General features: G+C 41.6%; 4 protein-coding genes across 5 annotated transcripts; 2 read left to right on the forward strand and 2 right to left on the reverse strand.

Annotated features, from left to right (window-relative positions):
- Positions 1 to 2,814: 2,814 nt before the first annotated feature.
- On the reverse strand, positions 2,815 to 5,678 carry hapstr1b (HUWE1 associated protein modifying stress responses b). Of its 2 annotated transcripts, none has more exons than XM_079220198.1 (4): positions 5,299 to 5,678; positions 3,733 to 3,813; positions 3,306 to 3,581; positions 2,815 to 3,193 (listed from the first exon to the last, which is right to left on the reverse strand). In XM_079220198.1, exons 1-4 carry the CDS (start codon positions 5,492 to 5,494, stop codon positions 2,955 to 2,957), a joined length of 792 nt encoding a protein of 263 aa, XP_079076324.1. In that variant the 5' UTR covers positions 5,495 to 5,678; the 3' UTR covers positions 2,815 to 2,954. The 2 variants fall into 2 exon arrangements, with proteins under 2 accessions (XP_079076324.1, XP_079076323.1); XM_079220197.1 differs by having other exon boundaries at positions 3,306 to 3,577; positions 3,729 to 3,813.
- Positions 5,679 to 6,822: 1,144 nt separating this feature from the next.
- On the forward strand, positions 6,823 to 13,190 carry abcg2b (ATP-binding cassette, sub-family G (WHITE), member 2b; the record flags this gene model as incomplete). The annotated part of the gene is made up of 15 exons (XM_079219757.1): positions 6,823 to 6,974; positions 7,470 to 7,529; positions 7,634 to 7,751; positions 7,851 to 8,006; positions 8,466 to 8,623; positions 8,802 to 8,953; positions 9,140 to 9,232; positions 9,770 to 9,921; positions 10,286 to 10,437; positions 10,883 to 10,972; positions 11,826 to 11,950; positions 12,373 to 12,527; positions 12,666 to 12,755; positions 12,893 to 12,945; positions 13,043 to 13,190. 15 exons carry the CDS (start codon positions 6,823 to 6,825, stop codon positions 13,188 to 13,190), a joined length of 1,854 nt encoding a protein of 617 aa, XP_079075883.1.
- A 1,611-nt stretch (positions 13,191 to 14,801) lies between these two features.
- Positions 14,802 to 15,749, reverse strand: LOC306738222 (uncharacterized protein; the record flags this gene model as incomplete). Its single annotated transcript, XM_079220052.1, has 1 exon — positions 14,802 to 15,749. The coding sequence occupies exon 1, from the start codon at positions 15,741 to 15,743 to the stop codon at positions 14,802 to 14,804; it is 942 nt and encodes a 313-aa protein (XP_079076178.1). The 5' UTR covers positions 15,744 to 15,749.
- Positions 15,750 to 18,867: 3,118 nt separating this feature from the next.
- On the forward strand, positions 18,868 to 25,745 carry arpc1a (actin related protein 2/3 complex, subunit 1A). The gene is made up of 11 exons (XM_079220349.1): positions 18,868 to 19,059; positions 19,674 to 19,767; positions 20,088 to 20,192; positions 20,322 to 20,544; positions 21,459 to 21,566; positions 21,736 to 21,839; positions 21,955 to 22,063; positions 23,126 to 23,201; positions 23,285 to 23,478; positions 24,769 to 24,859; positions 24,960 to 25,745. Exons 2-11 carry the CDS (start codon positions 19,704 to 19,706, stop codon positions 24,996 to 24,998), a joined length of 1,113 nt encoding a protein of 370 aa, XP_079076475.1. The 5' UTR covers positions 18,868 to 19,059; positions 19,674 to 19,703; the 3' UTR covers positions 24,999 to 25,745.
- The last annotated feature ends 1,595 nt before the right edge of the window (positions 25,746 to 27,340 follow it).

Genomic DNA, 27,340 nt, shown 5'->3' on the forward strand with positions numbered 1-27,340 from the left:
CAGGGTCAAATTATTTGTTCTCCCCCTGGATATAGATATTTTATTCCAATGCCTGGTGCTCGGTTTATATGACACATTTTCAATCTCAGACTGTGCACGTTAGTGGCCAAATTTTTGTTCCATTATGAAATTGATGTTTAAAATCTTTATGCTTTGCCTCTTTTAGTAAATACTGTTTTAACATATTGAAGAAGCTTGTGTGAGGGCTAAAGTTCAGCCACCCCCCTCCTCACCCCAATAATTTTCGTACAGTCCTACAAAAATGTTCGGCTCATACGTCCATCAAGATTGTACAGTGCTTTATGCTGTGAGTTAAGATGTGCATACATCTTCTAAATTTGGATTAAATCTAGGAAAGCCACACAGGATGTTACAGAGTGACCCTGGAAGCGTCATGTTCCCAATCTGGTAAAGATTGGATGAAATTTGCAGCGTGTTTAAAAACATTTTTTTTGAGAATATCTGTGCGTTTGGAAACTGTGGACTATTGGGAAAGATAAGTGTGGGAAAAGAAGAAGAAGAAAAATTGCTTTTGGTGCTTATACACAAGTATAAAGTCCCTTTTATGTAACACATCCTCACCAACAGACACAAACAGGACTGAAAGCACAACCTTCAGAGGTCAGAGTCCTTGTTGCTCCCGGTCTGTCTTCATCATTTTCATTATTTTAGTGTTAAAAGATGATTACTGTTTCTCATCGGGGTGACTATAACTGCACACTAATGCTTCGAGTAACCTCAAAGGACGCCTGTAATTATGTCATTTTAATAATTCTTTCACTATGGTGTTTGTGTCTTAGTGTTCCTTATGTTGCAGCCTTTTCTATTTCACTCACTGACTATTTATATCAGTTTCATAATGTGCTCTAAATGTTTTAATGAAACAGTACTGATGAAAATATTATCCTCATAATCAATATTTTATTACCCTTCTATGAACGTATGTCCTTGTTGTGTTAAGCAGAACAAAGTAGTCTGTGTCGCCCCCTTGTGTTCGCCTTGTTGAACTGCACAAGTCTCAAAATGAGTTTGTTGACAACCTGCGTTCACAGAACTCTATACAGCAGTTACAATAACAAACTGAGATATACTTTCTACTTTCAGTAAATCATTTATTCTTCTGCGCTTGGAGACTGATGGCAGAATAACTGAATATTGAGTTCTTTCAAGGAAAGAAATGGATTAAGGAACCGAGAATGAACATTTGTTAACCAAGCAATGCAATGCAATAGATAATAGCTGACGCACAACTTTTCCACCTTCTTTTTTTAGACTGACCCAAAGTTAATTATACAAATATCACTTTTGAAAGTAAAGATCCTCCCTCTCTGAAATGAGTCCAATGCATAAAAACCACAATCCAACTGGTAGGAAACCCAAAAACAACTTAGACAAACGCTTGTATTTTCTTTAATGTCAGAATTGTTATTGTACATGGACATCCCAATGGATTTGCACTTCTTTTTACAATATGTACCACATATAACAGCACCTACATGTTATTTACACACATTACACAAGATTGTATCACAAAGCAGTGTGTGAAATTAGCCAAACAAGTGTCCAAAGCTTTGCTGAACCACCACACCCAACAGTCCATGAGCTGGCTTAGCAAATTAAAATACCACAGCTGTCGTCCCCAACTAGTTCACAGGCAAATGTCCTCTGTAATTTTATAGGTTTAAAGCTGAAAGCAAGTGTTGTAACTCTCTTAAATACAAGGGACAAATGCTGACAACGCACCAGTTTGTTCTTATCAAAGGGCCAAATGTAAACAAAGTAGATAAAATACAAGCTTTGAAACACTCTTACTGGAAAATGCAAGAACCAGTACTGTCGAATTCATTTGGATGCAGTCAGGAAAAACTGCGTATATTTGGATTATTTGTAAACAAGACATTACCAATTAAAAAACAGTGTTATTGGAAACTTGCAAATAAGAATGCAGGACATGGGTACTTAAGCAAAGCTTTGTTGAAAATACATCTTGCTTATCTCTCGTCTTGTCCCTCCTCCCACTACTGAAAGTGTCTAAAGCAAACTATGACTGCAATGATAGTTGCCATTATGTGTGTAAATTGGGCTGACCTGCTTTGTGATAAAACCCTGGTTTGGGCTGCAAAGACCAACTAAAGAAAAAGAAAGATGAATTTAAGTAAAAAAAAAAAGGGAAATAATTCAGCCAAGTGGTTGCTGGATTTGCCAGAACCCCGCATCCGCACACACACACACACACACACACACACACACACACACAAACATACACCCACCCACCCACACTGTTGCACAACAACCAGAGATACTGTAGCAGCTTTCTCAAAGGCAAAGACAAGTACAACACAGTAAGTGGCAGTTCTGCTGTCAGATACGCAAACACACAGAGCAGCAGCAGAATGAGATACACACGCCGACAAGCAGTTTGACTCGAGCCACACAGCAAGGAGGTGGTTCAGCCTGCAGAGGAGCCCGGGTTTCAGTCCAGTCTGGTTTGGCCAGCAACCCACAGAGGAGACGGAGGAGGAAATATGCTTGAGGAATGAGGGGAGGACTGCAAACAGTAGGCACCAGTCTGGTTCGTACTGGATGTGAAGAACAAAAGGACCCCGGCCAAAGAAACAATGTCTAAACGCAACATTTTGCAACTTGAGGATTTTAAGTGTGATGTGCGCTCGCTTCTAAATCAGATCTACATGGGGTTAACCAAACGGGAAAAACAAAAAAAAAAGAACAGAACACTACTATGGAGAGGATGTGCGAGACAACAGAGGCGGTCAAGAAAGAAAAAGGGAATAAATGTGTGGATTGGTAAAAGTTAAGTTTCTTTATTTATAGCATTGCAACTAAGATGAAAAGGAAGAAGATTTCAAATGGTTGGCCAAGGCATCAGTCCTCATCAGCTGTCCAGTCGGCCACCAAGAAGAGGACAGAGGAGGGATTAGTGGTGTAGGAAAAGTTCAGAGCATCCTGTTACGTTTATGGGTAGGTGAGTCTGTGATGACGTCACTACAGGGGGCAGGGCCTCGTTTACGATTGGCCGTGGAATCCAAATGGAGTGCCATCTCCTCGGCGATGAAGGTGTTGAGGTCCACATCATGAAGACCATTCCTACGACGACTGAGGGACTGTGCCGGGTGAGTTGGGGAACCAGGAGGACCAGAACGCACAGAAATGCCTGCCATGGCACCGCTAAGGCCTGGAATGAAAAGAAAAACAAATATATATGAAGCCACGGTAAACCGCATGAACTCTGGGCTCTCAGTCTTATCATGCAACAGCTTCCTGCCGAACGTGGCATTTGTACGTACCGTGCAGTGCTATGGCCTCTCTAAAAGGCTGCAGGTCTGTCTCCACAGAGCTGCCCGTCTCTGGGGGTGATGGTCGGCTTGCAGACACCATGGAAACTCTTGGTGGGGCACGAGTTGTCCGTGGAGGTGGGAGTTTGCCACACAGGAAGCTGATAAGGTCCTCGCGCCGGATAGTTCTTCTGCGTTTCTTAACCCATGCGATCACATCCTTATTCCTACGCTGGTGGCCTAAGTGGATGCCCAGGTCATAGCTCCGTTGGCGGGCCTCCATACTCTCTGACGACACACAAGGACAAATGTCTTTAGTAAATCTGGACGCCACAAACAAAGTTCATCCCCCACATTTGATTGACAGACAGTAGTTTTCTGGACGCCACACTAAATTATACTTAAAACATACGGTTAATAGTCAAGTTAAGGTACTTGCCTTTGTAAAGGTTAGTGACAGCTGTGGCTGCATTCTGGAAGGGCACCCAGAGAGAGAGGCCTTGCTGCTGACATACTCGATCTGTAAAATAAATTCAAAAAGTTAGTCAGATTGTCATGATAACTTTCCAATGGTATTGCTTTCACACTGCTTCTCAAGCTCAAATATCTTCTTTAGGGAAATTCAAGTCTTAACAGTCAGGAAGGGGCCATTCAAATACCATTACACCTGAGGTAAACCGGCAATAGTGCATTCGGAGGAGTGCGTTAGCAAATTCAGATTAAATCTAATGACAGCCTGTAACACACCCATGGCTTTATTGAATTTAGAGTATTGATACAGAACAGAGGTGTTTAGAAAAAACAACGCATTCAAAAGTACTAGTAACTCTCACTAGGTATTTACCACAAACACGCAGGTACAAAAGCTCAGGGCCTTCTCCACTGCAAATCATCCTTTCATGATTTAAATCTTGACTCATCTGCAGGAGCTGTCCGTAGGGTTTCCTCTACAAATGACTTTTATTAAGATGAGCATACATTATGGGAGCTTTGGAGCAGGATTTATAGACGAAGTGGGACCCAGGGACATGACTGCACCTGACAAGTGTTCAAGAGCCGGTCTGCAATTGGTCAACATTGCCCTCTTTAAACATTCATTTTACTCTCAGCAAACAACTCACTGATGAAATCTAACCAACTGTGATGTCACCATTTGTAATACAGACGTTTTAAATGGAGGCTCGCGTTCATTTCCCGTTTCAGTGTGTGCTAATAGCAGAAGCTGAAAGGAACCCAAGCTGTTTCCAAGAAACAACTTGTGAAACAACGTCAGTGTTGTGTTCAAAACACACAGCAAGGCAGAGTGGACTTCACCAAGAACATGTTTACTTTAATCCTAACGCCATTTTGTTCTAGATGTTAACCAATCAGCAAAAGTACAATAAGTTGCGTGTCGGAATAAAACGTCTTTGGGACGTTTTAGCTTACGTGATAATAAAAAAAACACCACACCACTGCGACAACTAGCTATCGCCGCGATAGACCATCAACAAACGAGCAGTTTTCTGTTGGACAACTCCTCCCTGTTTATCGCCATTTTGACGAGCTGGGGGTACAAATGTTAACATGTTGGACAAAAATCATCTTTAGTGTGAGCCATTTGTATCTAAAAACAGGACGAATAAATACGATTAAAGCAATAAAAACCACACACACACAAGCGCACGCACCGCGGAGCCACTCGTCCCGGGCGCGTGTGGCCCTCGAGGACTCTTGACAGCCCGCTGTCCCCTCTGACAGTGACCGGCTGTTAGCGGCTGTTAGCTTCGGGTTAACGTCGGCTTCCCCTCCCCAACAGGCAACGGACCAAAAAGCACGACACCCACAAGATAACCGCATTATTTAAAATACAATTTAAAAAGAACAACAAACAAACACGATGTGCAGCTGTTCCGCAGCGTAACTAGCTAGCTGCTATCCTCGCCGGTGTCCTTTGTGTGTCTCTGTCTCCTCTCCTCTGGCCGACTGCTAGCTAGACTTGAACCCCGGCGTGCTTCGTACAGACCTTTGTAGAGCTGCGCGACCGCGGTGGCCGAGTTCTGGAAGAGGTGCCACAGTTTCTGCTGGCCGTGTTCCGTCTCCTCCTCTGTGGGGTCGGCCCGGTCGGCCTCCGCTAAGCACTGCCGTTCCCACTTGGAGAACCAGTGCTCGGGGCCGTGCTCCTGGATCTCCGCTTCTCCCTCCTCCTTCTTCTCCTCCATAGCTAGCGGTTAGCTGGTAGCTTGTAAGCTAGCCGTCGTGTGAAATATATGATTGTTTTTGGTTTCCGGAGATACTCAACTGTCTTTGTTCTTGTACTCTACTGGAGAAATGCGTTACACAACCCTAACAGGCTATAGAAAATAAAGAAAACAGTCACTGTTAAGGTCGCATTGTGAACGTCTTAGATTCCGCTCGCACACCCAGTGTAACGCACACCAAACTAAGAAACACGATGACAACACCTAAGAATTTCGGGTGTTGGCCACGCCTATTTTCTCGCTGTACTGAAAATCGATTGGCTGCAGAGATTTTTGTGGGCGGTTCTTGGTGCTGAACACGAAGCCTGATTGGAAAACGTTAAAAAAAAAATGAAAAGGTCAGAGAAAAACAAAGTTGATCCCACCCAGGATATTCTCTCTAGTCTGCCATACAGCATTCTGTACAACAGGGGGCAGCCTGGCCATGGAAATGTGGGCCATAACGATATGTGTACACCCTTGTATACATATTTACATACATATTTCCCCATCTGGGGCCAATGCCCACTGTAACCCCAGGAATCAGAAAAATATGAAACGGTTTTATTTTTATTTATTATTAAGTCAGTTTGCACAAACAAAGATTTTGTCTTGTTTGAGCCAAACCCCTGAGCTGAGAGTCCAATACATTTCTAATTAAATCAACTTTCAGTTGGAAGAGTCATTTTAACGATGTGTTATTTCCTCTTATAAAAGCTGGTGTTGCTTTAAGGAATTTGAATAATCCAGGACATGTGCTTTTAACTTTTTTGCAACAGTTTGGTGACAGCCCTTTCCTTTTTCAAGGTGACAAAGCAAAGCCCATAGATACAACATGTTTTCCAGCTTGGTTTGGAAGATCTTGACTGGCCTGCAGAAAGCCTTGACCTCAACCCCATCCAGGCCTTATCGCCAATGACCCCCATGCTTCCCCAGGACCCTGGATACAGATAAACAAGTATTGACAATGGATGGATGGATGGATAACATTTGCATTGCGTAAGCAGCACTATTCACCATATACACATTGTAATCAGTCAATCATCGATAACTATTATCACATAACTTGTGGTGCTTCTTGAATGGAGTTTTTGGGTTGAAAGTGCAATGTCACACTATCTTTTTGAACAGCCACAAGTCTAGGGGATAAGGATTGAGGGAGTCCAAAGATCAGATATTTATAACAGCAATCTACTGGTTGCACGCTCTCTCACCTGTCTCACTGTCTCTTCATCTGTCCGGCTGCACAGGTCTGTGTGTCAGACTCTACCACCTTTTATTCTCTCCGGGTAGCACTGCTATTTTTGAAGATGTCTAAGGTGGAGCAGACTGTTTGCGGTGTTGATGAGTATTTCCAGGAACGAGGGCCAACTGTCACGTTCAGCAACTTGCACTACTGTGTTAATGAGACAACGTTGTGCTGTAAGAGAGGTCCTGAAAAAAACATCCTCAACAATGTAAGGTAGGACATGATACTTTCCTTTGAGTTGTATGCGTATATACACATACGCAGAATGATGTGTAATTGACTACATCACTCGGCGGTGACTGCATGTTAGCATGCCAGTGCTACCTGTACGACCTAACACTCCAGGTGTTTCCTCCCAGCTTTTACCTGTTTTTAGGTATACATCTGACAATAAGTAAGTTATTAGATCAAGTGTTGTCCCGTTTGTGGCTCATTTAATCAAACCCGTGTATCAGTATATACATTTATAGGGAATTGATATGGTTTTATTGAGGCAAATTGAGACAAAAATAGGAGAAACAGAAACAAAGTCAAGCATTTTCTGGTATCAGATCCTAAGCCAGAGGGGATCCATTTAATAAATACATGAGTATTTGGTCTTTGGCTATAATATACATGGTAATTGAACATAATTGATTGTAGATCATTTTGTTATTTTAAAGTGTTCTCTGTAAATAAAATTACTTGACTTCTGGTTGGTTGTTTCAGTGGCATCATGAGGCCTGGGATGAATGCCATCATGGGCGCCACCGGAAGTGGTAAAACATCGTAAGAAACATGTTCATGTACATGCAAACACACAGGAACGGTGTCTCAAACACACATGTACAACCCCAACCAATTGGATATTAGTTTATTTCTCTTTTTGTCAGACTCCTGGATGTAATCGCAGGGAGAAAAAACCCTGCTGGACTGAAGCAAGGAAAAGTCATGGTGGATGGCAAAGCCGTCTCGTCGGACCTCAGGCTCAGCTCTGCTTATGTGGTCCAGGTACACAAATACATGAAAACAAACACACATATTCTTTAACATTATTGCATTTTGGACTCCTCTGAGTATTTTGTCCCTTCATCATTCGTGTGCTTCCAGGATGATATCCTGATGGGCACTCTGTCTGTGAGGGAGAACCTTCTGTTCAGTGCCAACCTGCGTCTCAACCCGAAGCATCACTCCTCCACAGATAAAAACAACAGAGTGGATGCCATCATACAAGACCTTGGCCTGACAGACTGTGCCAGCACCAAGGTACAGCCTTACACACACAAGCCGATAGCAGCTGCACGTCACTCACTTTACAGCAGTGCTGGAAAGAGCTCTGCGAGGTCTTACTCACTCTTAAAGACTTTTAGTTCACAAATATCTTACTCCAGTATAAGCAGAAGCACTTATTTAAAGATTGTTAAAAGACAATTAATCATAATCCCTTCCCTAACCGTACCCAAATGAGAGAATACTGTTCCAACAATAAAGTGCAGAAATGGAAAAAACAGACTCTGTGGCTTTCCAATGTCCCAAATTTATGGGTGGCAGACATTTATTTGTTTTCTGTATTGGTGTTATATAATTCAACTGTAGCAAAGTGTAAAATACTGACATAAAGATAGCACAAAAATTCCAAAAGATGTTTCTTAGTTACATTAACAGGAATATTTTGTATTTAGCGCTCAAGGGTTCGGTGTGTGTGTGTTTTGTGTGCGTGTGCAGATAGGGACAGAGTTTCTGCGTGGCGTATCTGGAGGTGAAAGGAAGAGGTGCAGCATCGGGATGGAGCTCATCACCTCTCCCTCTCTGCTGTTTCTGGATGAACCGACTACCGGACTGGACTCGAACACGGCAAACTGTATCATCAATCTACTAAACAGGTACAGCACAATTACTAATTACTCCTACATTAGGAAACACATACTACACATACTCATAAGATGCAAATGACAACTGAAGCATACAATGCTGCTGAAGATACAGCTCTTTCCCCATCTACTGCTGTCTTTGTGTTTTAACAGCAGTATGAATGCAATCAAACTCCTTGTGTGTGTCCAGGCTGTCCAGAAGAGGTAAGACTGTGATCTTCTCTATCCACCAGCCACGCTACTCCATCTTCAGACAGTTTGACCATCTGACTCTGATGCATAAAGGGGAGGTGGTGTACGCAGGCGCAGCAACCCATGCACTGGACTACTTCACAGACCTCGGTATGTATGTTTGTGTATTGGCTATGAAAGGTGTAGTACCGTGACTAGGAATGTGTTGTAATACAATGTGAAGAATCCTTTTAGAAAAGGAAATTTGTATCTCCATATGAAGTTGTGATGCTGGACAGCATATGTTGTGTATATGATGTATTTTCATGCTTGTATGTCTGCGTGGTTTTTGTTCAGGCTACCAAATCGAGGCCTTCAACAACCCTGCTGATTTCTTCATGGACGTCACAAATGGAGAGACAAAATCAACATTAGTGTCCCTTACTGCAGGTACACCTACACAAAACACACACACACACACACACACACACACACACACACACACACACACACACACACACACACACACACACACATGCAGTTTAGGTATATAGCATCTACAGAGGCGTTAGGCGTGTTTTTGGGGTAATTTGTGACAAGAAATACATCCATGTGTCCAAGTCATTACGGGCTTAAATTGGTTTTAATGTTAAAGTTTGAAATATAGAGAATAAGATGACAAAAACAACAACAACACTTAAGTTAGGGTTGGGAGGCGACACATTTAGTAAACCGACAATAATGACGATACTGACAGGAAGTCACAGTTGATTTCCTCCAAAAAATTATGACAGCGTTTACAATTTTCTCTCAATGTCAAACTACTACTTTTACCAGATTTAGATTTTAGTCTAGATACCCAGATCCCGTTTTTTACTTTTTAATTAACTCACCCCGAGTAGACTCAAAGACTGCAATACAAATGTTTATTCTGCTGTCCTTATCTACAATATGATGATGCATAATGGTATCTTTCTCTTTCCACAGCAGAGGGTAAAAATCCATTGGCAAACAAGTACAGCCAGTCCCAACTGTATCAAAATATGGTCGAAGAGTTGGACCATGTGAACCAGAGCATCTCTGATGGGGCCAAATGTCAAGACAAGGCAGCTGGCTACGCTACCTCTTTCCTCTATCAGGTCAGCCGACTCCGCAATTCAGAAACACATGCAAACGTTTCGATAAAACACTCTCTTCTTACATAAAACAAACTGTATAGTATAAATATCCATTTGAGGGAATTAAAAATCTCAGCTTTTATTCATTTTGTGATTCACCTGAAATTTAAATAAGTTTATGATGTGACGTCACCGAGTTTAATGACTGTGCCAGCCAGCTAAGTCAGAGTGCACGGCTGCCCGCTGAATGAACCCTGTTTATAACTCTCATAAATACAGCCATAAAAAAACATGTCATGTCTATGCCTGTGTGTGTGTGTGTGTGTGTGTGTGTGTGTGTGTGTGTGTGTGTGTGTGTGTGTGTGTGTGTGTGTGGCACACACAGCTGCGCGTGGTGTGTGGTAGGACAGTTCTGAACTCCCTGAGGAACCCTCAGACCTCTTATGCCCAGTTGGCTCTGAACATCTTCTTTGCTATTCTGGTGGGACTCATTTATTACCAAATGCCCCTGACACTGCCCGAGGCTTTACAGAACAGGTACAGTAACATAGCCTGCAGCATAACAGCAATGCAAGTTTAAATCCATGAATCTGCTCTAAATTCACTTTGTCCTACTGTAAATGCGCCCCCTTTCCTCATCTTAAGGAAGATAATATCAAAGAGTTTTCTTTGTTGAAGGTTTTCACTGTACATTATTACATGTTGTGTGCAGTAAAAATGTAGTGACACAGCAAATTATAATATATCTACATCAGAAGAGGCTGTGAGAATAATGTCCCAGGCTGTCGAGGCAAGAATGAAAATATTTACTTTTCAAAAGTATGCAGGCTGGAGATGTATGATGGCTGGATTCAATTTGAAATACAGTAAATGAGTGAGATAAGTCACAATGAGGTCAAGATGAGGAAACCTTTATGATGGGCAGATGAATTAACAATCAGATAACATTCTCTCTCTCTCTCTCTCTCTCTCTGGATGACAGGAGTGGAGCGTTCTTCTTCCTTATCATCAACATGGTGTTTGGGAATCTCTCCGCTGTTGAACTCTTTATCAATGAAAGAGCAATATTCATGTGAGTGAAAAATAAAAGTCGCAGACTTGTGCAGAAAGTGCGTGACTACGAAGATGTTCAATGTCTAGATAGATTTATGTGGATGACATTTCTCTTTTTAATGCTAATTAAATGATAAGGCTGGTGTTTCTTTTATATTTTTATAAACCTGTGAAAAGACCGAAACCAACAATGCACAATTATTCATTGTCCAGAAGGGTTTCCCAACTAAATGTAGATTGTAGTTCCATTTTACTACATAACAACATTTTGAATCGCCCACATATCTTTAGCATTGTTGGTGTTGCAGTCTCTCATCAGTCTCTCTTGACGCCTTCCCTTTGCCTCCTTGATGCCAGCTTTCAGTCTTGCTCTGGCGATGATCTTATTTATCTCAACAATACTTTCTGGTTCCCCTTTTTTCGTCTGTGGCACTCAACCCCAAGTCCAATCATTTTTGCAGAAGACATACATCTTTAACGGGCCATATAGTTTTGTTTTTAAGTAAATAGTGAATTTGTTGGGGACTTTTTTCAGTTGGACATTTATTTATTTGATGCTTTTGTGAGTTTTTTCTGCGGCAGGATGGTGTATGTGGGATTGAGTGAAATAAACTACAGTTTGGATGTTCGTGGTATTGAATGAACATGTCACAAAAGAGCTCGACGGCGCAGAGGAATAATATATATATATATATATATATATATATATATATATATATATATATATATATATATATAAAGTGGTGGCTCAACATTGTGAAATGAATTCAAAGTCAGTAAATCCTTTACAATCACATTGTTTTTAACTTTGCCAAAATGTTTGTATGTATGTGTCAATTTGTTTCTTGAGTCTTTTTCTTTATTTTTTGCAGTCACGAGAACTCCAGTGGCTATTACCGCACTTCTGCCTACTTCCTGTCCAAGATCTTTGCTGATCTCATCCCCAATCGCATCATCCCCATCTTTGTTTTTTCAGCCATCGCCTACTATATGATGGGTGAGTCTCACAAATACCGTATGAGAATACACACCATATTGTATCGGGCAGGTGCTGTTTTGTTCCTGTCCTTGAGATGACTGTATCTAAACTTTAGGACTGTGGGCCTTTTGTCATTTCCCCAAGTTGAGTGAAAAGCATCAAATTCTGTAGTAAATAAGGAAACAATGCATAATTCTTTCTGCGCAGGCTTGGCTTCACTCCAATTAGGTTTATGTTTTGAGAAATAAAATCTAGAAGACAAGGAGCTGCCTGTTCTAGTTTTGCATGTCTTCCTAATTTTTGCTCCCGCTGTTGATCTCCTTGTATCTGGAAGCTTTCATTTGACCTTTCAGCGGGGAACCTGCTCAAAGCAATACTCTGGGTTTTATTACAATGTCTATTCTCACCTTCCTGTTGTCATTTGTCCACCACCCTTTCAGGATTGAAGCCTTCCTTTGTGGCCTTCCTGTGCTTCGCCCTGACCATGTCTCTGGTCAGTCTGGCTGGAGTCGGTCTGGCCTTCCTCGTCTCAGCGAGTGTATCTTCATTTGCCATGGCTAACATCCTCATTGCTCTGCCCTTCGTCTTCATGATGGTGAGAGGTTGAGGCACACACTCAAAATAGACATGGCTGAGATAATACTGTGTACTCTTAAAGATTCACAGTAGAGCTATTTTGTGTGTATAAAGTGTGTTATTCCCTCTTTTCCTTCTTCATTTTCCTATTTTTTAGGTCTTTGGTGGTTTTCTTGTCAACCTCAATTCCATGCTGAGCTGGCTCTCCTGGCTGCAATGGATCAGCATCTTCAAATATGGACTGAATGTAAGCGAGGAAAAATAGACAGATCAAGAGCAGAAGGGCGTGGCTGTGAGAATGAGATCAGCGGGGTTGAATTTAATCTCGTCTTTATCTGTAGCAAGGAAGGTGTTCAGCCGAATCTCTTTTCTGTCCCTCTCCAGGCCGCATTCATCAACGAGATGTCAGGACAGTTTTTCTACGACAACAACACCATGTGAGTGTTGAGCAATCACACAGCCTCTCCTTAAACCGCGATAGCCCTCACACGTACGCACACACACCCTCTAAGCCTCTCTTGTCTGTTGCTGCAGGATCCCAGGAGAGCTGTTTCTGAAAAGCCAGGACATCGACTACTCCGTGTGGGGCTTCTGGCAGAACCAGGTGGCTCTGCTGGGAATCATATCGGTCTGCATGTCACTGTCCTACGTACAGCTGCGACGAATCAACCGCTGGAAATGATTCCCATCTGTTTATGTACCCATCAATCATCCACTGCGTCTTTATCTTATTTATTCAACATGCTTCAAATGACACACATGCCTTCATTTTTGTGACGAAATAAGATTTCAGTTTTTTTATCCTAATCATAATATTTGTTGAACGTTACAGATGGAGTCTTTCTCTCGCGCTCTCGCACATGTACAAACACACGTGTTGTAACGTTTGACTCCCAGGTGGATAAGCCGCTAAGGACACCTGGTCTGAGCACGAGGGAATGTACAGCAACGGCCAAGCCAACATCTAAGTCCTGACAAAGCTGCTTACAAGCAGTGAGACCTCATGAGCCGCAGTACAGGAAACAAGAGCAGATTCTAGATTTCAAGCGGGACCTTTTAGTTTTAAAATAATCACATTCCACACTTTAAAATTAACCTGTCAATGCATAAAGCTCTCCCCCTTTTTTCTATGAATACCTTACAGAAACAGTGAAGGAATTATCATTTTATTTTTTTGTCATATTGATCTTTTTGTTACAAACTTTATGCAAGTTTTACAAAAAAAATATATAGATAACTTCATCATAAAACAGAATACAGGGCTTAGAAAATGATTCACATGACAGAAAAGCTTTAAAAAACAACCCCTCAATTTCCCTGGCTTTAAGGTCGGAAATTCATCTTGTTCCACTCTTTATGACACCATAACATATATCTATATTTTGTATCATGTCGTACCACATCTTCATTGGAGCTAAACTATGTTTACACTAAGTAAAATGTTTGGAACGGGACAATTGATCCCAAGGAATCTTTTGTTCATTCCTTCAAGTGCTTGATATGGAACCTCTCCACTAACATTTTAAATAAAGTTTTGTTTCAGGTTTGAATAATGTTGGCTGCAGAAGGAGTTTTTAACCTGGACTAATGTTCTTTGGGGTTCACAGTGTCTATTTTGTACTTATTTTAGCAAACGTTCACTAATATAGGCCTGTATATTACTTAATTTAAATTGAAATAAACTTGACCCATATCCCTGATTTTGTTATCTAAATTAATGCAGGTTTTTTCACATGTATGTTAGGTCAGAAAGACAGCCCATCCCTTTGAGGAAACCCTCATTAAGACAGCGTGAGCTGCGGGTATCTGAGCCTGCACAGTGCATTACATGCAATCAGTTTTTAGAGAATCCTCCCTGTTCACATTGGACATTCATAAACTCGTAAAGTTACAGATCACCAAAAAAAGATTTGTTTAAACACATGTTTCATGTGTCAGTTTTAAAGCAAGTTTAAAAAAATGTAATATATTATCAAAACATGGTTAATACTTATCCGGTGTTTAAATGTGCAAAGTAGTTTTACTTTCCTTGAAGATGGCTCAAACAAAACAGCACAAACAGAACGGTTCAACAAGTTGCCAAAATTCTTGGTGCGTCAGTTTCATAAAAAAGCGTTAACACAGTTACAATGGATGTGTGTGTTAACAGGACTGGGCTCAGTGAAAGAGAAACACAGAGCCCCGGGCGATACACAAGAACACCTTCATAAAGCAACCAGCCAAACACAGAAACGTCAGTTCGTTCTCAGGTTGGAAGATGACGCCTCAATTAGCAACACTTCTCATGTCACCTTTAGAAACTTTTCACGCCGCTTGCACTCTTATTCAAGCTGTGCCCAACGGTCACCGGTGTGTTCTCCAACCCACGGAGCCACTCTTTACATTTCAGCATCACTCGCTCATCCACGCCGTGGTCCTCCTCCTCGTACTCCACATCATCATACTTATGTTGCTCGTTCAGAAAGGAGATTTTCACAATTGAGCTTATGTCTCCCAGTTCAGCATCTCTGTTGTTTTTAGCAGCGACTTGGCCGTTTGCCGGTAGCCTTTTCGAGACGTTTTCCCTCCTGCGTCTGGAATCCAGGGCGCTTCCAGAAACGCCTACTCCGCTTCCATCGTTTCTGGGCGCTGAACGTTGACGTCTCTCGTCAATGTTCCTCCGCTGCAGCAGCAGAACAGCCTCAGGTGTGAGTGTCAGTGTGAAACGGGCCTCCTCCTGATGCCTGGCCCTCGCCTTCACCTCGGGTTCCCTCTGTACAAAGCCCTGACCCGCGTGTTTGTGCTGCTGTGTCTTAGACAGGGACTCGCCCGAGCTGGAGGCTGGGAAGCTGTCAGTTTGTGATAAAGGCAGCAGTCTCTCCCTTCTCTTTGCATGCAGCTCTGCCCCCGAGGCCGCTTTGGCGGTTGGCAGATGACTCCTGGGTTGGCTCTTCTTGCCTAGTTGCTTGAGGTTTGAAGCCAGTTGCTCCTTCACCAAGCCGCCTTTGTCTTCTCTTTGGACCTTCGTCAAAGTAGCTGTAGATGAAATGTTGCTGATGGGTCTCGACTTCGCAGTCAGTCCTGACGCAGAGCGCGTAATCGTCACAGGTGGGATGAAGGGCATTTTGGCAACACACAGGATCAAATAGGAGAGGAGTTCAGTTTTGCAGTCGAAGGGCCGGAAGAAAAAAGAGGGCACTAAGGAGGAAACCGATTGACCGAGGGAGGAGAGATAATTTGATGCATCCTCGGCCATGCAGGGGTCAGCAGTCAGTGTGTCGTTGTTGGGATCCACCAGTGCGCATCTACCTCGGGACAGCTGACATCCTGACAGCGTCTTATACCTGAGCAGCAGGAGGGCGTGCATGACCCCAGACGAGGGGTAATGAAGGCATTTGCCGCATCTCAAATGCTCATTACTCTGAGGCTCAATGATCTAAAAGCGACCCACACTTCTAATCCTCTAGTGTCACGTCAATGAGGGCATGTTTACTACACACAGCGCCAGTACACATGCAGGCCTAATCCACACAGGATGTAATGACAACTGAAGTGAAAGTAAGGTGGGGATCTGTGCACCAAGCGGGCGATGGTGAAAGATAATTATTGTCCTTGAATAAAGTATTTTGACTCCTGATTGAATAACTCAAGGTCCACTTACTAGCTCTTTTTTTTTTCCCCAAACTGCATCTCCTGGTCTTTATCGGCAAATGGAAAAAAAACTAGTGAGGGAATCTAAGTGCTCTCTTTTTGTCAAATTATACACAATCTGCTTGTGCCCAGCATCGTTTCTGTTGTGTGCGACAGAAAATGTGAGAAAAGACGGTCACAGAAATTTTATTTGATAGAATTTGTTGCAAAACATGATTAAAATGTTGTTTAAAAATATTTCTAAAGTCAACATGACAGGAGTCAACATATCTTCTCCTTATATATTAAACATATATCTATGTATTTTCAGTTATCCTGACAGCCTTGTGCATGCGTTTACATACAGATCAACCTGCTGGTATAGTTGATCATCTGTGTGCTCATTCACAGCATGTCCTCCTGTGTATATGGAGGACCCGATGGCAGCGAGGACAAGAGTGATAGGCGTCCTTGAAATAGTCCACAAAAAATGGAATCAGGCAGCATCCAAGCACCAACCTGCGAAACAGAAATGATACGTCAAGCTACATCATTGGAATATGCGTTTTGATTAATGCTGGGCAATTGGAGCTACACCAGATTTAGGTATTAGAATTCATCTATACTCACCCGCATAACACTAACACAAGAAACATGAGCCACACAAGCCCCCCGACTCGGTAGGAGACATGCGTGGTGACCTGAGTCTTGCAGAAAGGGCATGTTGTCAGAGCTGGATAGCAAAACAGCTCAGTTTCATAGTTCACAAACGTCAGCCTGGGAGTCGATTGAGGGGGTTCCGGCACTAAAGAAAAGACATGGGGGATGGGGAGGGGGGGAATTAATGTTTATTTTCTAAATAAATTTAAACAACAATCCTTATTATTTCAAGCGCCACCGTGTTACTTTCTTTGGCAATGAAAAGATGTTAAATAAAAGATATTTAAAATGAAAGTCTTAAAAATTGCCACTTTACCATTACAACAATTTTCTCTCAACTTTTAGCCATGCTATAAGTCCTGAACATTGTCTCATCAGTGCCTTTTGAGGGATGGATTTGCAACGTTTGTGTGCAACATTGGCTTCCATGTAATGAGCAAAACTACCAGTGGAATTAAATCAGTACAAGTCTCTTCACATTTGGACAATACAACAGAAATAATGGACGCACCACTCTTCCATCAACGCTTCCTAACTTAACCAAGTCTAAAAAGGGAAGAGCATAGCTGAATTGTGAAAAAAAAGTGACCTTCAGGCCTACACTATCGATTCAAAATGGAGGCATATGTGAAGTGAGCATGTACCCATTCGAGGTGTGTCAGCTCCGGTGGTGCCCACAATTCCAGGAAAAAAGAAGGGTGGGGGTGAAGGTGGAGGAATATGGTAGATCCTCTCATCTTGCCCTGTGTGACTTTCATCTGGAAAAACAAATTCACACGTTTTATTTCTTACTTCTAAAAACTGATAATTTCAAACCTTTCAAATCAAGTAACTTAAGAGGGTATTTTACCTGGTGAGAAGTACGGTGGAGGTGTAGGAAAAGCCTCATCCTCTTTTGTTAAAGTGTCCATTTAACAATTTGATGATGTACAACAGCAAGAGGGAGACTCTAAATGTGCTTTAGTGTTTGCAGCCAACAGCAGGTCAGCTAGGTATACCAGGTGCAATGGAGAGGTGCTAATTGAAATCTCCTCTGATTGGCTGAAGAACCTATTACCCACAAAGCAATAGCAGCATGCTTTTAAAATGAGGCAGAAGTGAATTGGAGTTATTTGTTTAAAAAGTAACACTACATTGCTATCTTATTCTTTCTGCACTACAAACGAAGATTGCTTTCCTGCAATTTGGAGTCTTCACAATTTCATTGAATTTCACTTCCTTTGATTTTAAAAGGTTTCCGTGTTGCCAAATTACTAATGTAGAATTTAAGGTGCGTGTGTTGGAGTGGCCTAAAGTTAACACTACTTGTACAACGGTATTTTTGTAAAATAAAAACAGTGTTTCACTTCCAGACTTCCAGTTTGATTATTGATGGTTAGCTTTGATCCCTATTTAGTAAAGCTGAGTGTTGTGATAAATGAGTTTAAAACCCATCAGCAATAAAAAAAAAGTAAAAAAATTGAACCACCATCTTGATTCAAGCAGGTAAAACTCTGATCATAACTAAGAAAGGGTCTCATTTTTAGTCTTTGTGTCACAATTACATTTGAAGGTGATTTGATATTGTGGTGCATTGTGTCTAAATTAATATAAATCTTGAATTATGTACTATTTCATTATGGAATACTGAAAACAATATACACAATTTTGTATATACATTTATAATTTACATTTGTACATAGTAGCTAAATGTGCGAAACTCTAAAGTCTATTTCTGTGTATGCACGTTGATAGCAACGGGAAATCCTTGTATGCGGACACATGGCCAATGAAGCTGTTTCTGATTTGATATTGTTTTTTTATTATAGTGGCAAATATGTGACGTTCAGGCTCCGTTGGGAATCAGGGAATCATTTCCCTTATCCCAGTTCATACTAGTCTGCCACTGCGGGTCAACCGTGTCCACTTCCCTGTTGACTGCCACGGGGTATTTGTCCACAGCATGCACTAGATGGTGGTGTTTTGTAACCGGTTTTTGGACACTTTGGATGTTTCCATTTCCCGCCACCAGAGGAGCTCTCGCGCACTCGTCGAGACGTCGACGTGAACCGAGGACTGATGATGAGGCTACGCTAGCTTTCAGCCAGGCATCCACGGGGTTTCGCTGCCAAGTTTAGCTGCCGGTCGTATCCTACCGGCCGTCTTGACATTCCCCTCCACATCCCTGGACGAATTCGTGTCGACTGACCAGAGTCCGCGAATTCGGCTCCATTCCTGATCTCACCTTTTCCCCGCTAGCGTCACTTAGCTCGCCGGCTAACGGAGAACCCGGGACCGACGAGGTAAGTTAGCAGCGGAATGTACGGCTAATGGTGTCGCTGTCATCGGAAGTAATGGCATCTCCTCCAAGGGGGAGGCTGGCATAGAAAAGTGAGGCCGTCTGGTGAGCGTTTGGAGAGCAAAAACGTCGATATGTGTCTCTAAAATGAGCCATTTGGCTGTCTGGGCCTGTCACACACCGGCAAGCAGGAAGCTAGCTATTTGAATAACTTGCTAGTTAATGTTTTGCTGTGAACGATTTACGGAGCGAGGCGACAAAACCCCGTCAGCAATGTGATGGTAGTGAGCGAAGCAATTCAACTTCAGTTAATAGAAGCACGTCGTGGTCATGAAATGTAGATTATGGTGAATACCAGCTGGGTAACGTTAGGTTAGCTCAGTCATATTCCTTTAGCTGACGTTGATTGACTGATTGGGTTTATTATGACCGAGCTAACTAGCGGCGTCATAGTAACGGTTACAATTTAGTTAACGGCTGTTCCAGTTGAGAGGTGATTAAATACACGTTATATATGCGGTCATCTGTGGGGCTTTAAAGCTGGTAGAGGGAGAGTCCAGTTTGCTCAGAGTTTGTGTCGCTTGTTGCTAAACTAAGTTTCTCTGTGTGACTTCGCAGAGTTCTTCTTCAGGACCACACCCAGACAAGATGTCCCTTCACCAGTTTCTGTTGGAACCCATCACCTGCCACGCGTGGAACCACGATAGGACACGTAAGGCTCAAATATGCCCCCCTCCCTTTATTTGAGAATACCAGCGTGTTCCCTACATACCAGTTCAGAAAGTAGGCTACTTGTTTTTGCACTCACACAAACGTGCTATTGTAATTTGAAAATGAATGACAATAGCACGTTTGTATGAGTGCAACTTCAGCCACAAAAACATTGTTGTTCCACTGTTTATTTTCAGGATTTGTCAACTTTTACATCAAGTAGTCCAGTTTGCTATTTGTCCGATAGCAGAAACTGGTTTAGCTTGTTTGCTATCTGCATCCTGTTAACCTGCTGTTTTGTTGCTGCTGTTGTTTCTGCAGAAATTGCCATCAGTCCAAATAACCATGAAGTCCACATCTACAAAAAGAGTGGCAACCAGTGGGTTAAGACTCATGAATTGAAGGAGCACAATGGACACATAACAGGTATTTCTACGACTAAACCCACAAACAATTGAACAAGTGTGCCTGGAACTATCATCAGCACATGTTGTCTTAGGTCACATTCAACAGTCAGTCATTTGTTGCATCTCTCTTCGTTGCGTTGTCCTATAGGTATTGACTGGGCTCCCAAAAGTGACCGTATAGTGACATGTGGAGCAGACCGTAATGCCTACGTGTGGTCCCAGAAGGAAGGGATATGGAAGCCCACACTGGTCATCCTCAGGATCAACCGAGCCGCCACCTTTGTCAAGTGGTCTCCACTGGAGAACAAGTTTGCAGTTGGAAGTGGTGCTCGACTCATCTCTGTCTGCTACTTTGAGTCTGAGAATGACTGGTGAGACTATTTGCATTGAATACAATCATAAACACAAGATTACCGGCAAATTGATATTTCTGATTGTTTTGTCGAATTGTTTTGATTGGTAGTATGACTCAAGTTATGTTTGCATTTCAAAAGTGTAGTGTGTTGTCACTTTTCTAAGTGCAGTATTATGTTGTTTATTTTTGTCCTTCAGTAAAAAAAGAAAAAAAATCACCAAATGAACTACTAATGTATTACTTTGGAACACAGCAGCAACCCTAAAGCTGCATTCACACCTAATCAGGCGTTGTGCTGTGGTGTGCTAGTGTCGCTTATATGACCCATTTAATTAATGATGACAAACAACTTTATGACGATGAATGTCTTTGTACTCCCTCAGTGCAGGGTTGTCAGTTACGTAATTTGCTGGCGCCTTTTTTTTCCTCCACATCCTGTGTTTCCCAGAGTCACAACCTAAAGCACTACCCACATACAAATGCATGGCAACATTCAAGTTTTTGTCGCAACGCATGATTTGGTGTGAATGCAGCCGGAAGCAGGTGTGGCACTAAGTGTTGTCACCTGGTTTAAAACCAAATTTCTGTATTTCCAAAATATATATTTTTTTTCTCACTGCAACAGTCTCTTCGGTTTCACTCTGCTCATTGTTTCAGTATTTCCAGACGTACAAAGTCTCTCCGTCGCTCAAATCAGGGCTGCCTAATTCTTAATCTTCATTTTGTGTTGCACAGCTGGATCTGTTGTGTTGACATCAGACAATAAAACAAACGGCTTAGTTTTGCTGAACTATACTCTCAAATTGTTCCCGTCTTCCATTTGAAACATGTGGTGTCTCAGAATTTTTTATCATTGTATATATACATAAATATTAGATAGAAGTGTTATGTTTCTTTTCATATTTAAAATGTTTTTTTCAAATGCACCAGGTGGGTGAGCAAGCACATCAAGAAGCCTGTACGCTCCACCGTCCTCAGTCTGGACTGGCATCCCAACAACATCCTGCTGGCTGCTGGGTCCTGTGACTTCAAATGCAGGTGAATGCCGTTAACACTGAAGTCTTGTGGGACAAGAGATAAAGAATAAATGATTAAAAACCTGCCGACGTCCTCATTCACCCTTTGGCTTTCTGCTCTATTTAATTATTATTTTTTTGCTTCTACTCCCCCCCCTCCCTCCCTCCCTCCCTCCCTCTCTGGCCTTCAGGGTGTTCTCAGCCTACATTAAGGAGGTGGAAGAGAAACCAGGCCCCACACCCTGGGGCAGCAAGATGCCATTTGGGGCTGTGCTAGCAGAATTTGGAGGAGCCGGTCTGTATCTTTGTCTTTATACGTGATAATAAAAAGCCCTTTTTAAAATGACTAGAAGTAACCCATTGAACAAAACCAATCCTGCCTTCTTTTTTATCCACTTTGCGTCTGTTAGCTGGAGGGGGTTGGGTCCACTCTGTCTCTTTCTCAGCATCTGGTAACCGCCTGGCCTGGGTCAGCCATGACAGCACTGTCACTGTGGTGGACAGCTCTAAGACTGCCAGGTATATTTATTTCTACCCATTGATTATGGTTGTAAGCAGAGGGTTTCTCTCATTAAACATAACATGGGGAAGCAAATATTCTGTTTACATTCAGTGCTACACACCGTAACATAAAACATGACATCAGCAAAGTCATGTTTTGAAGTATTTTAAATCCTGCAATGTAACCATCAATGTTTAATATAGTAACACTGCATTTTCTTTGGCATGTTACAGCCCCCTGTGGTTCAGTGCAATAGTGTAAAACCATCGACTGTGTGTGAGAAACAAAACCATGAATTTACCAAAATAAATATTAAATATAATGTGTCAACTACATGAAATATGAATCCTATGCCACAAATTATGTAGAATCTGACATGTTTTTGTAAAATATTTCCCTGGATGCAAATGAAAATATACTCGCTGAGGTGGAGGAGATGATTATTGAAATTCAGGCGATATAGTCCAAAAAGTTTGACATGAGTGGGCTGTGAAATTTCAGCAACTAATGTGAGAGGAAGTTGATTATTTTAGAGCTGGGCCTGGTATCTTTTTTTTGTTTTTACAGCAACTAAAAACAGAAAAGGAGATCAAATGTTCCTCCTCCAAACCAAACAGGGAGATTGCTCTTCTCAAGAAGTGGATGTGTGTAAATGGGCAGATGAATGCATCCCTAGCTGTTTCTTGATCTCCAAAAAAATGACTAACTAAATAAATGCTGTTATTTCTTTCACCACATGAGAATGCATCTTGGTGTATTCTCTATTTTATTGTCATCTGTACATACGCCATGATTAGTAATCTGATCAGCTACTCACAGTGGCAATACGGTGATTAAGGTAAACAACCACTAACATAATGACATGCTGGTGTCGACAAATTGCTGGTGACATGAATTGAAAGGGCGGCGCTTGAGACCATGCCAAATAAATAAACAAACATGTTCTCCCTGGAAACCTGCAGGCACTGCAGAGCACACAGCACTTTTATAATTGTTTGTAGTATGCTGCCTGTATAATCTTTTAAAAGTACAGGAAACATCATTAGATTCTCAAGGTGCTAATTAATTTGTGTGTTTAGTCCCTCACAGCTGAAGACGGACTTCCTTCCTCTCCTCAGCGTAATTTTTGTTTCAGAGAACAGTCTAGTAGCTGCGGTAAGAATAAAACATTTACTACCTAAATTATACAGGTAGAGATCTAAGGAATGCCATTGTAAATCTTTTGTCTGCATCTTCAGGGCCACGACTGTTGCCCCATGCTGTTCCGTTGCAACGATGGTGGGGAGCTGACCTTTGAGTCAAAGCTCGACCTCCCCAAGCAGAGTATCCAGAGGAACATCTCCGCCATGGAGCGCTTCAGGAACATGGACAAGAGGGCCACCACCGAAGACCGCAACACTGCCCTGGACACGCTGCACCAGAACAGCATCACGTAAGTCGCACTAACGGGAGTCGATGAAGGGCAGGACGTGGAATTTATCTGAAGACTCCTTCACAACAGTTTTCATTTTAGGTTCAGATATTTGCAGATGTTCAAAAGTGTAATTCAGTTTGATTCAGTAAAAGTTATTCAACGATTTGAGGAGTTTGTTTTTCCAAATTTAATCAAAGAGTTTGTCCCTATGCTTTAAACTGTGTGTAAATGCAGTCGGTGTAAACAGAAGGGATTTTGAATGTTTCATCACATTTTCTGTAATATAGAATACATAAGGAATTAGTCAACTTTGTGGTCACTTTGGCGGCTGCCCATTGAGTATTTGTTCTCAATGGGTGACGACTACATATTAGAAACACCTCGCGGTAAAATATAATATTACAAGTCAACAGCACCACAGTCTCCAACCACAACTTTGGAAAATGATCAAGTCTCCAAGACGGTTTCAGCAAAAAGGTAACAATGTAACCTTCATGATGGTGGGACTGATTTATTGCAGTCCTGCTGTATTGGACTGCATTACATTTATCTTGGTGCTAATACCATCAATAAATAAATAATTGGCAACTGAAGGTATTTTAACCACTTAAATAGATTTTCCATTATGTAACAAGTATTTGCTGGAATGGATAATATTGGAAGCACAATGGAGCTCTGCATCCCACATATTAATTATATTATTATTGCTAGTTCTTAAATTGAAAAACAGGCTCACAATCACATGGACTCCTCAGTGTCAGCTTGTACTTTTCTATTTAAACATTACATTGTGTACTTTGTCTAATCCCATGAAAACTGTTTGGTGTTAACTTGTCTTGAGCTGATGACTATTATGTGCAACTGTAATTTACTACTGGAGCCCATTCAAATTGGTTCAGCTTCTTGTTTCCAAAGAAGGAACCATTTTCTTTACAACATTTTGTTGAAGCAATCATGCGTCTGTCCAAAGGTTATAAAATCCACATACCTGCTCATCTACAGCTTGCTGATTAACACCTTGTTATCTCGGTTTTTATATCCCTACAAAAGCGTAGTGTAAAAACGACTCCACATGTACGTTTTATGTTGGTTGGGGGAATTTCCTAAAATGTCAAACGTTTCCATTTAAGGGGAACTTTGCTGATTTTCAACTGGCTTTGTGCCGTTGCAATGCTATTGGTATGTGCAAATGAACAGTGTTTGGCTTCTCTTTGTGTTAACGTGGACGTTTAACTACACACTCTTGTCATTCAAATTCATTCACCCTTTTTAAAAGTATCTTCATGTGTCTTCATGTCTGGTCCTCAGCCAAGTGTCTATCTATGAAGGAGACAAAAGGGATTGTCGCAAGTTCTGCACCACAGGCATCGATGGAGCAATGACCATCTGGGACTTCAAGGTACAAACGCACATAAATCAGCAATCCTCTTCAGAGATACATTGATCCCCAGATCTCTCAGCTCTAACTCTCTTGTGTGTTTCTGTGTGTACCTCCTCAGAGTCTAGAAGCTTCTATCCAGGGTCTCCGCATCATGTGAAGAAATCTTGTAAATGAATGAAGAAACGCAGCAGGCCTCACTTCTCCCCCTCCCTTCCTCCACCCTCCCCCCCTCCCTTCGCTCCTGCGACGCAGCCAGTAACGCACACGACTGACCACCTAATCGAGTGTCTGCTGAAGCACTGATCAGACCACAACACACTCTTATGGGTGTGTGCAAACACTCTCACGCACACACTAAAGTACACACACAAACGCATACACTACGCACACACACTGAGCTGACGTGTGACATCACTGTTGATTTTTTTGTTTTGTTTTTAAATGAAGGTTAACCAGGTGTCAAAGTGGAAAAGGTCCTCTGACACGTATTAAAACGTGACGTGAAATGTGTGTTTTTATGTTCTCTAACCTCATGTACCAAAAGTTGAACACTAAAAGGTGCGTTTTATCCAAAAGTCAGACTGTATGTCACCTTTAGATCAACTTCAACATGATCTCTGAATGTCAATGTTTAGTAGAACGGAGGACGTGATGCTTCACTCGTAGATCTTCTCCGGCAGGTGAAGTCATTGTTCAGATTAGGACCCGGGTTATTGATATTCTGAGGTCATGTTGCTGGTTGGCTGTAGAGAGCTGTGCAGGATCTGATGGTGGAGAAAGAAAGCAGAGTCACGGCTGGCCAGCACTAGGCTCTGTAGCTACTACACTAAAACCGCACAAGATGAAGGATTTCAATGTAACCGATCATGAGGTAGACATGAAATAAAGATGAAGTCAATTTGAAGTACACAACTCACTCGACTGTTCTCTTCCTTTTTGTCTTTGCCAGACTCGATACATTTCGTGGATTTGCAGTAGTAGGGTTATTTTGTTTTTAATATATTTAATATTTTTCAATATTTGTTCATGTGCCTTGCAGTTAATGTAACAATTCCATGTTTCTTCATTGACCTCATTGTGCATTTATTACAGAAAGACCTAATTGATAGGTTAATTTCATTACTCTTCAAAACAGCCATTGATTTCTTTTGTTACTGTATTTTTAATGCATGTTGAACAAGTCTACGTGGTTGCAGACATTTTGGTGGCTCCGTGAGGCTGCACTTCGGTACAGTTGTGCTCTGAAAGCCTCCCATACTCATGCTAGCATACTATTTAGTATGCTAGAAAAATATTTATAGTATTTTAAATGCAGCGTGCCAAAAATTCGAATCCGGTTGTATTTTGCAGGTTGCAAGCCAGCACGCTTTTCTGGCTAAATCTTACCCACAATCCTTTGCGCAGCAGTTCTGTGAGCAAGAGGGTTCAAGGTGCAATGTTAAAACAAAGTATAATAATCATCATAATATTGTTCACCTTCTTAACGTCGAGTGTTAGCATGCTAACATTAGCTAGCAGTAGTTTTACTGAGGCTAATGGGATGTCATTAGTTCTCCAGGTATTTGGTCATAAAGCAAATAATTGGACAAATGCAACCTCATGGTGGTGCTAGTAGATGAATGCCTGTGGCTTTAATGTGAACAGTTTTTCATGTCAATCTGCCTAATTGTTGAGATATTTCAGTTTGGACCAAAGTGGTCAACTGACCGACGCCACCATTCTTCCAAAAGGCTAAAAGAACAAAATCAATGTTTAAAGTAACGGAGCTGACAATGTCACTGTTAGATGAATTCATATTTACAGTAACGATGGTACATTTAAGGGTTACTTTCTCAGGAGTGCAATACTCATGTTGTCCTCTAGGCCTCTGCCTCCTTATGCAATCAACACTTCAGTGGTGTTTCTTCTCCTATCTATCTATATATATATATATATATATATATATATATATATATATATATATATATATATTGCCAGGGTCACATTCAAGAGAAAAGTTAGCAAAAAATTCATACAATTCAGCTTAATATATAGTAAACTGGAATTAGCCCTGTGTGAACTCCATGATGACATGGAGTTAAGTTAAGAGTAAAAGTCTAACCTAAGACAACATCCATGCCTGATTTAAAATTTCAAGAGAAACTTAGGGGATCTTTTGGGTAAAATGTGTAAACTTGGTTTTTGAATATCTGAACTGCTTAGATTAAGGAATTATAACTCAAAATACATTGAAAAAACGGGAGCAAATCTTTTCTATAGAAACGTTTTCTGCCTGACGCTTTCCTCCCCCCTTCTGCAGTTTAATCCCTCCCCTACTCCTTGTTCCTCTTTTTCTTTATGCAGTAACCAGACGTCCCTCCCCCTTCTTTTCCGTGTCTTTCATGCTTCTTTTCGCTTCCCCCTCAGTTTCTACTTCCTCCTTTTTGTAGAACATTGCATTGTGTTCATGCCCCTCCCTCTATTCTCCCTTTTTCCCCCTTTTGTTTCTCTTGAAAATGA

Source organism: Taurulus bubalis, assembly GCF_910589615.1.
Source record: "Taurulus bubalis genome assembly, chromosome: 6".
Lineage (NCBI taxonomy): Eukaryota > Metazoa > Chordata > Actinopteri > Perciformes > Cottidae > Taurulus > Taurulus bubalis.

Bases quoted from the DNA above. Each gene is read 5' to 3' on its own strand.
- arpc1a (XM_079220349.1), top strand. From the start codon at position 19,704: ATGTCCCTTCACCAGTTTCTGTTGGAACCCATCACCTGCCACGCGTGG. The intron at 20,545-21,458 runs GTGAGACTATTT...CAAATGCACCAG, and splicing joins TTTGAGTCTGAGAATGACTG to GTGGGTGAGCAAGCACATCA. The intron at 21,567-21,735 runs GTGAATGCCGTT...TCTGGCCTTCAG, and splicing joins TCCTGTGACTTCAAATGCAG to GGTGTTCTCAGCCTACATTA.
- hapstr1b (XM_079220198.1), bottom strand. From the start codon at position 5,494: ATGGAGGAGAAGAAGGAGGAGGGAGAAGCGGAGATCCAGGAGCACGGC. The intron at 3,582-3,732 runs GCAAGTACCTTA...GTGTGTCGTCAG, and splicing joins TGTCACTAACCTTTACAAAG to AGAGTATGGAGGCCCGCCAA. The intron at 3,194-3,305 runs GTACGTACAAAT...TTTTCATTCCAG, and splicing joins AGAGGCCATAGCACTGCACG to GCCTTAGCGGTGCCATGGCA.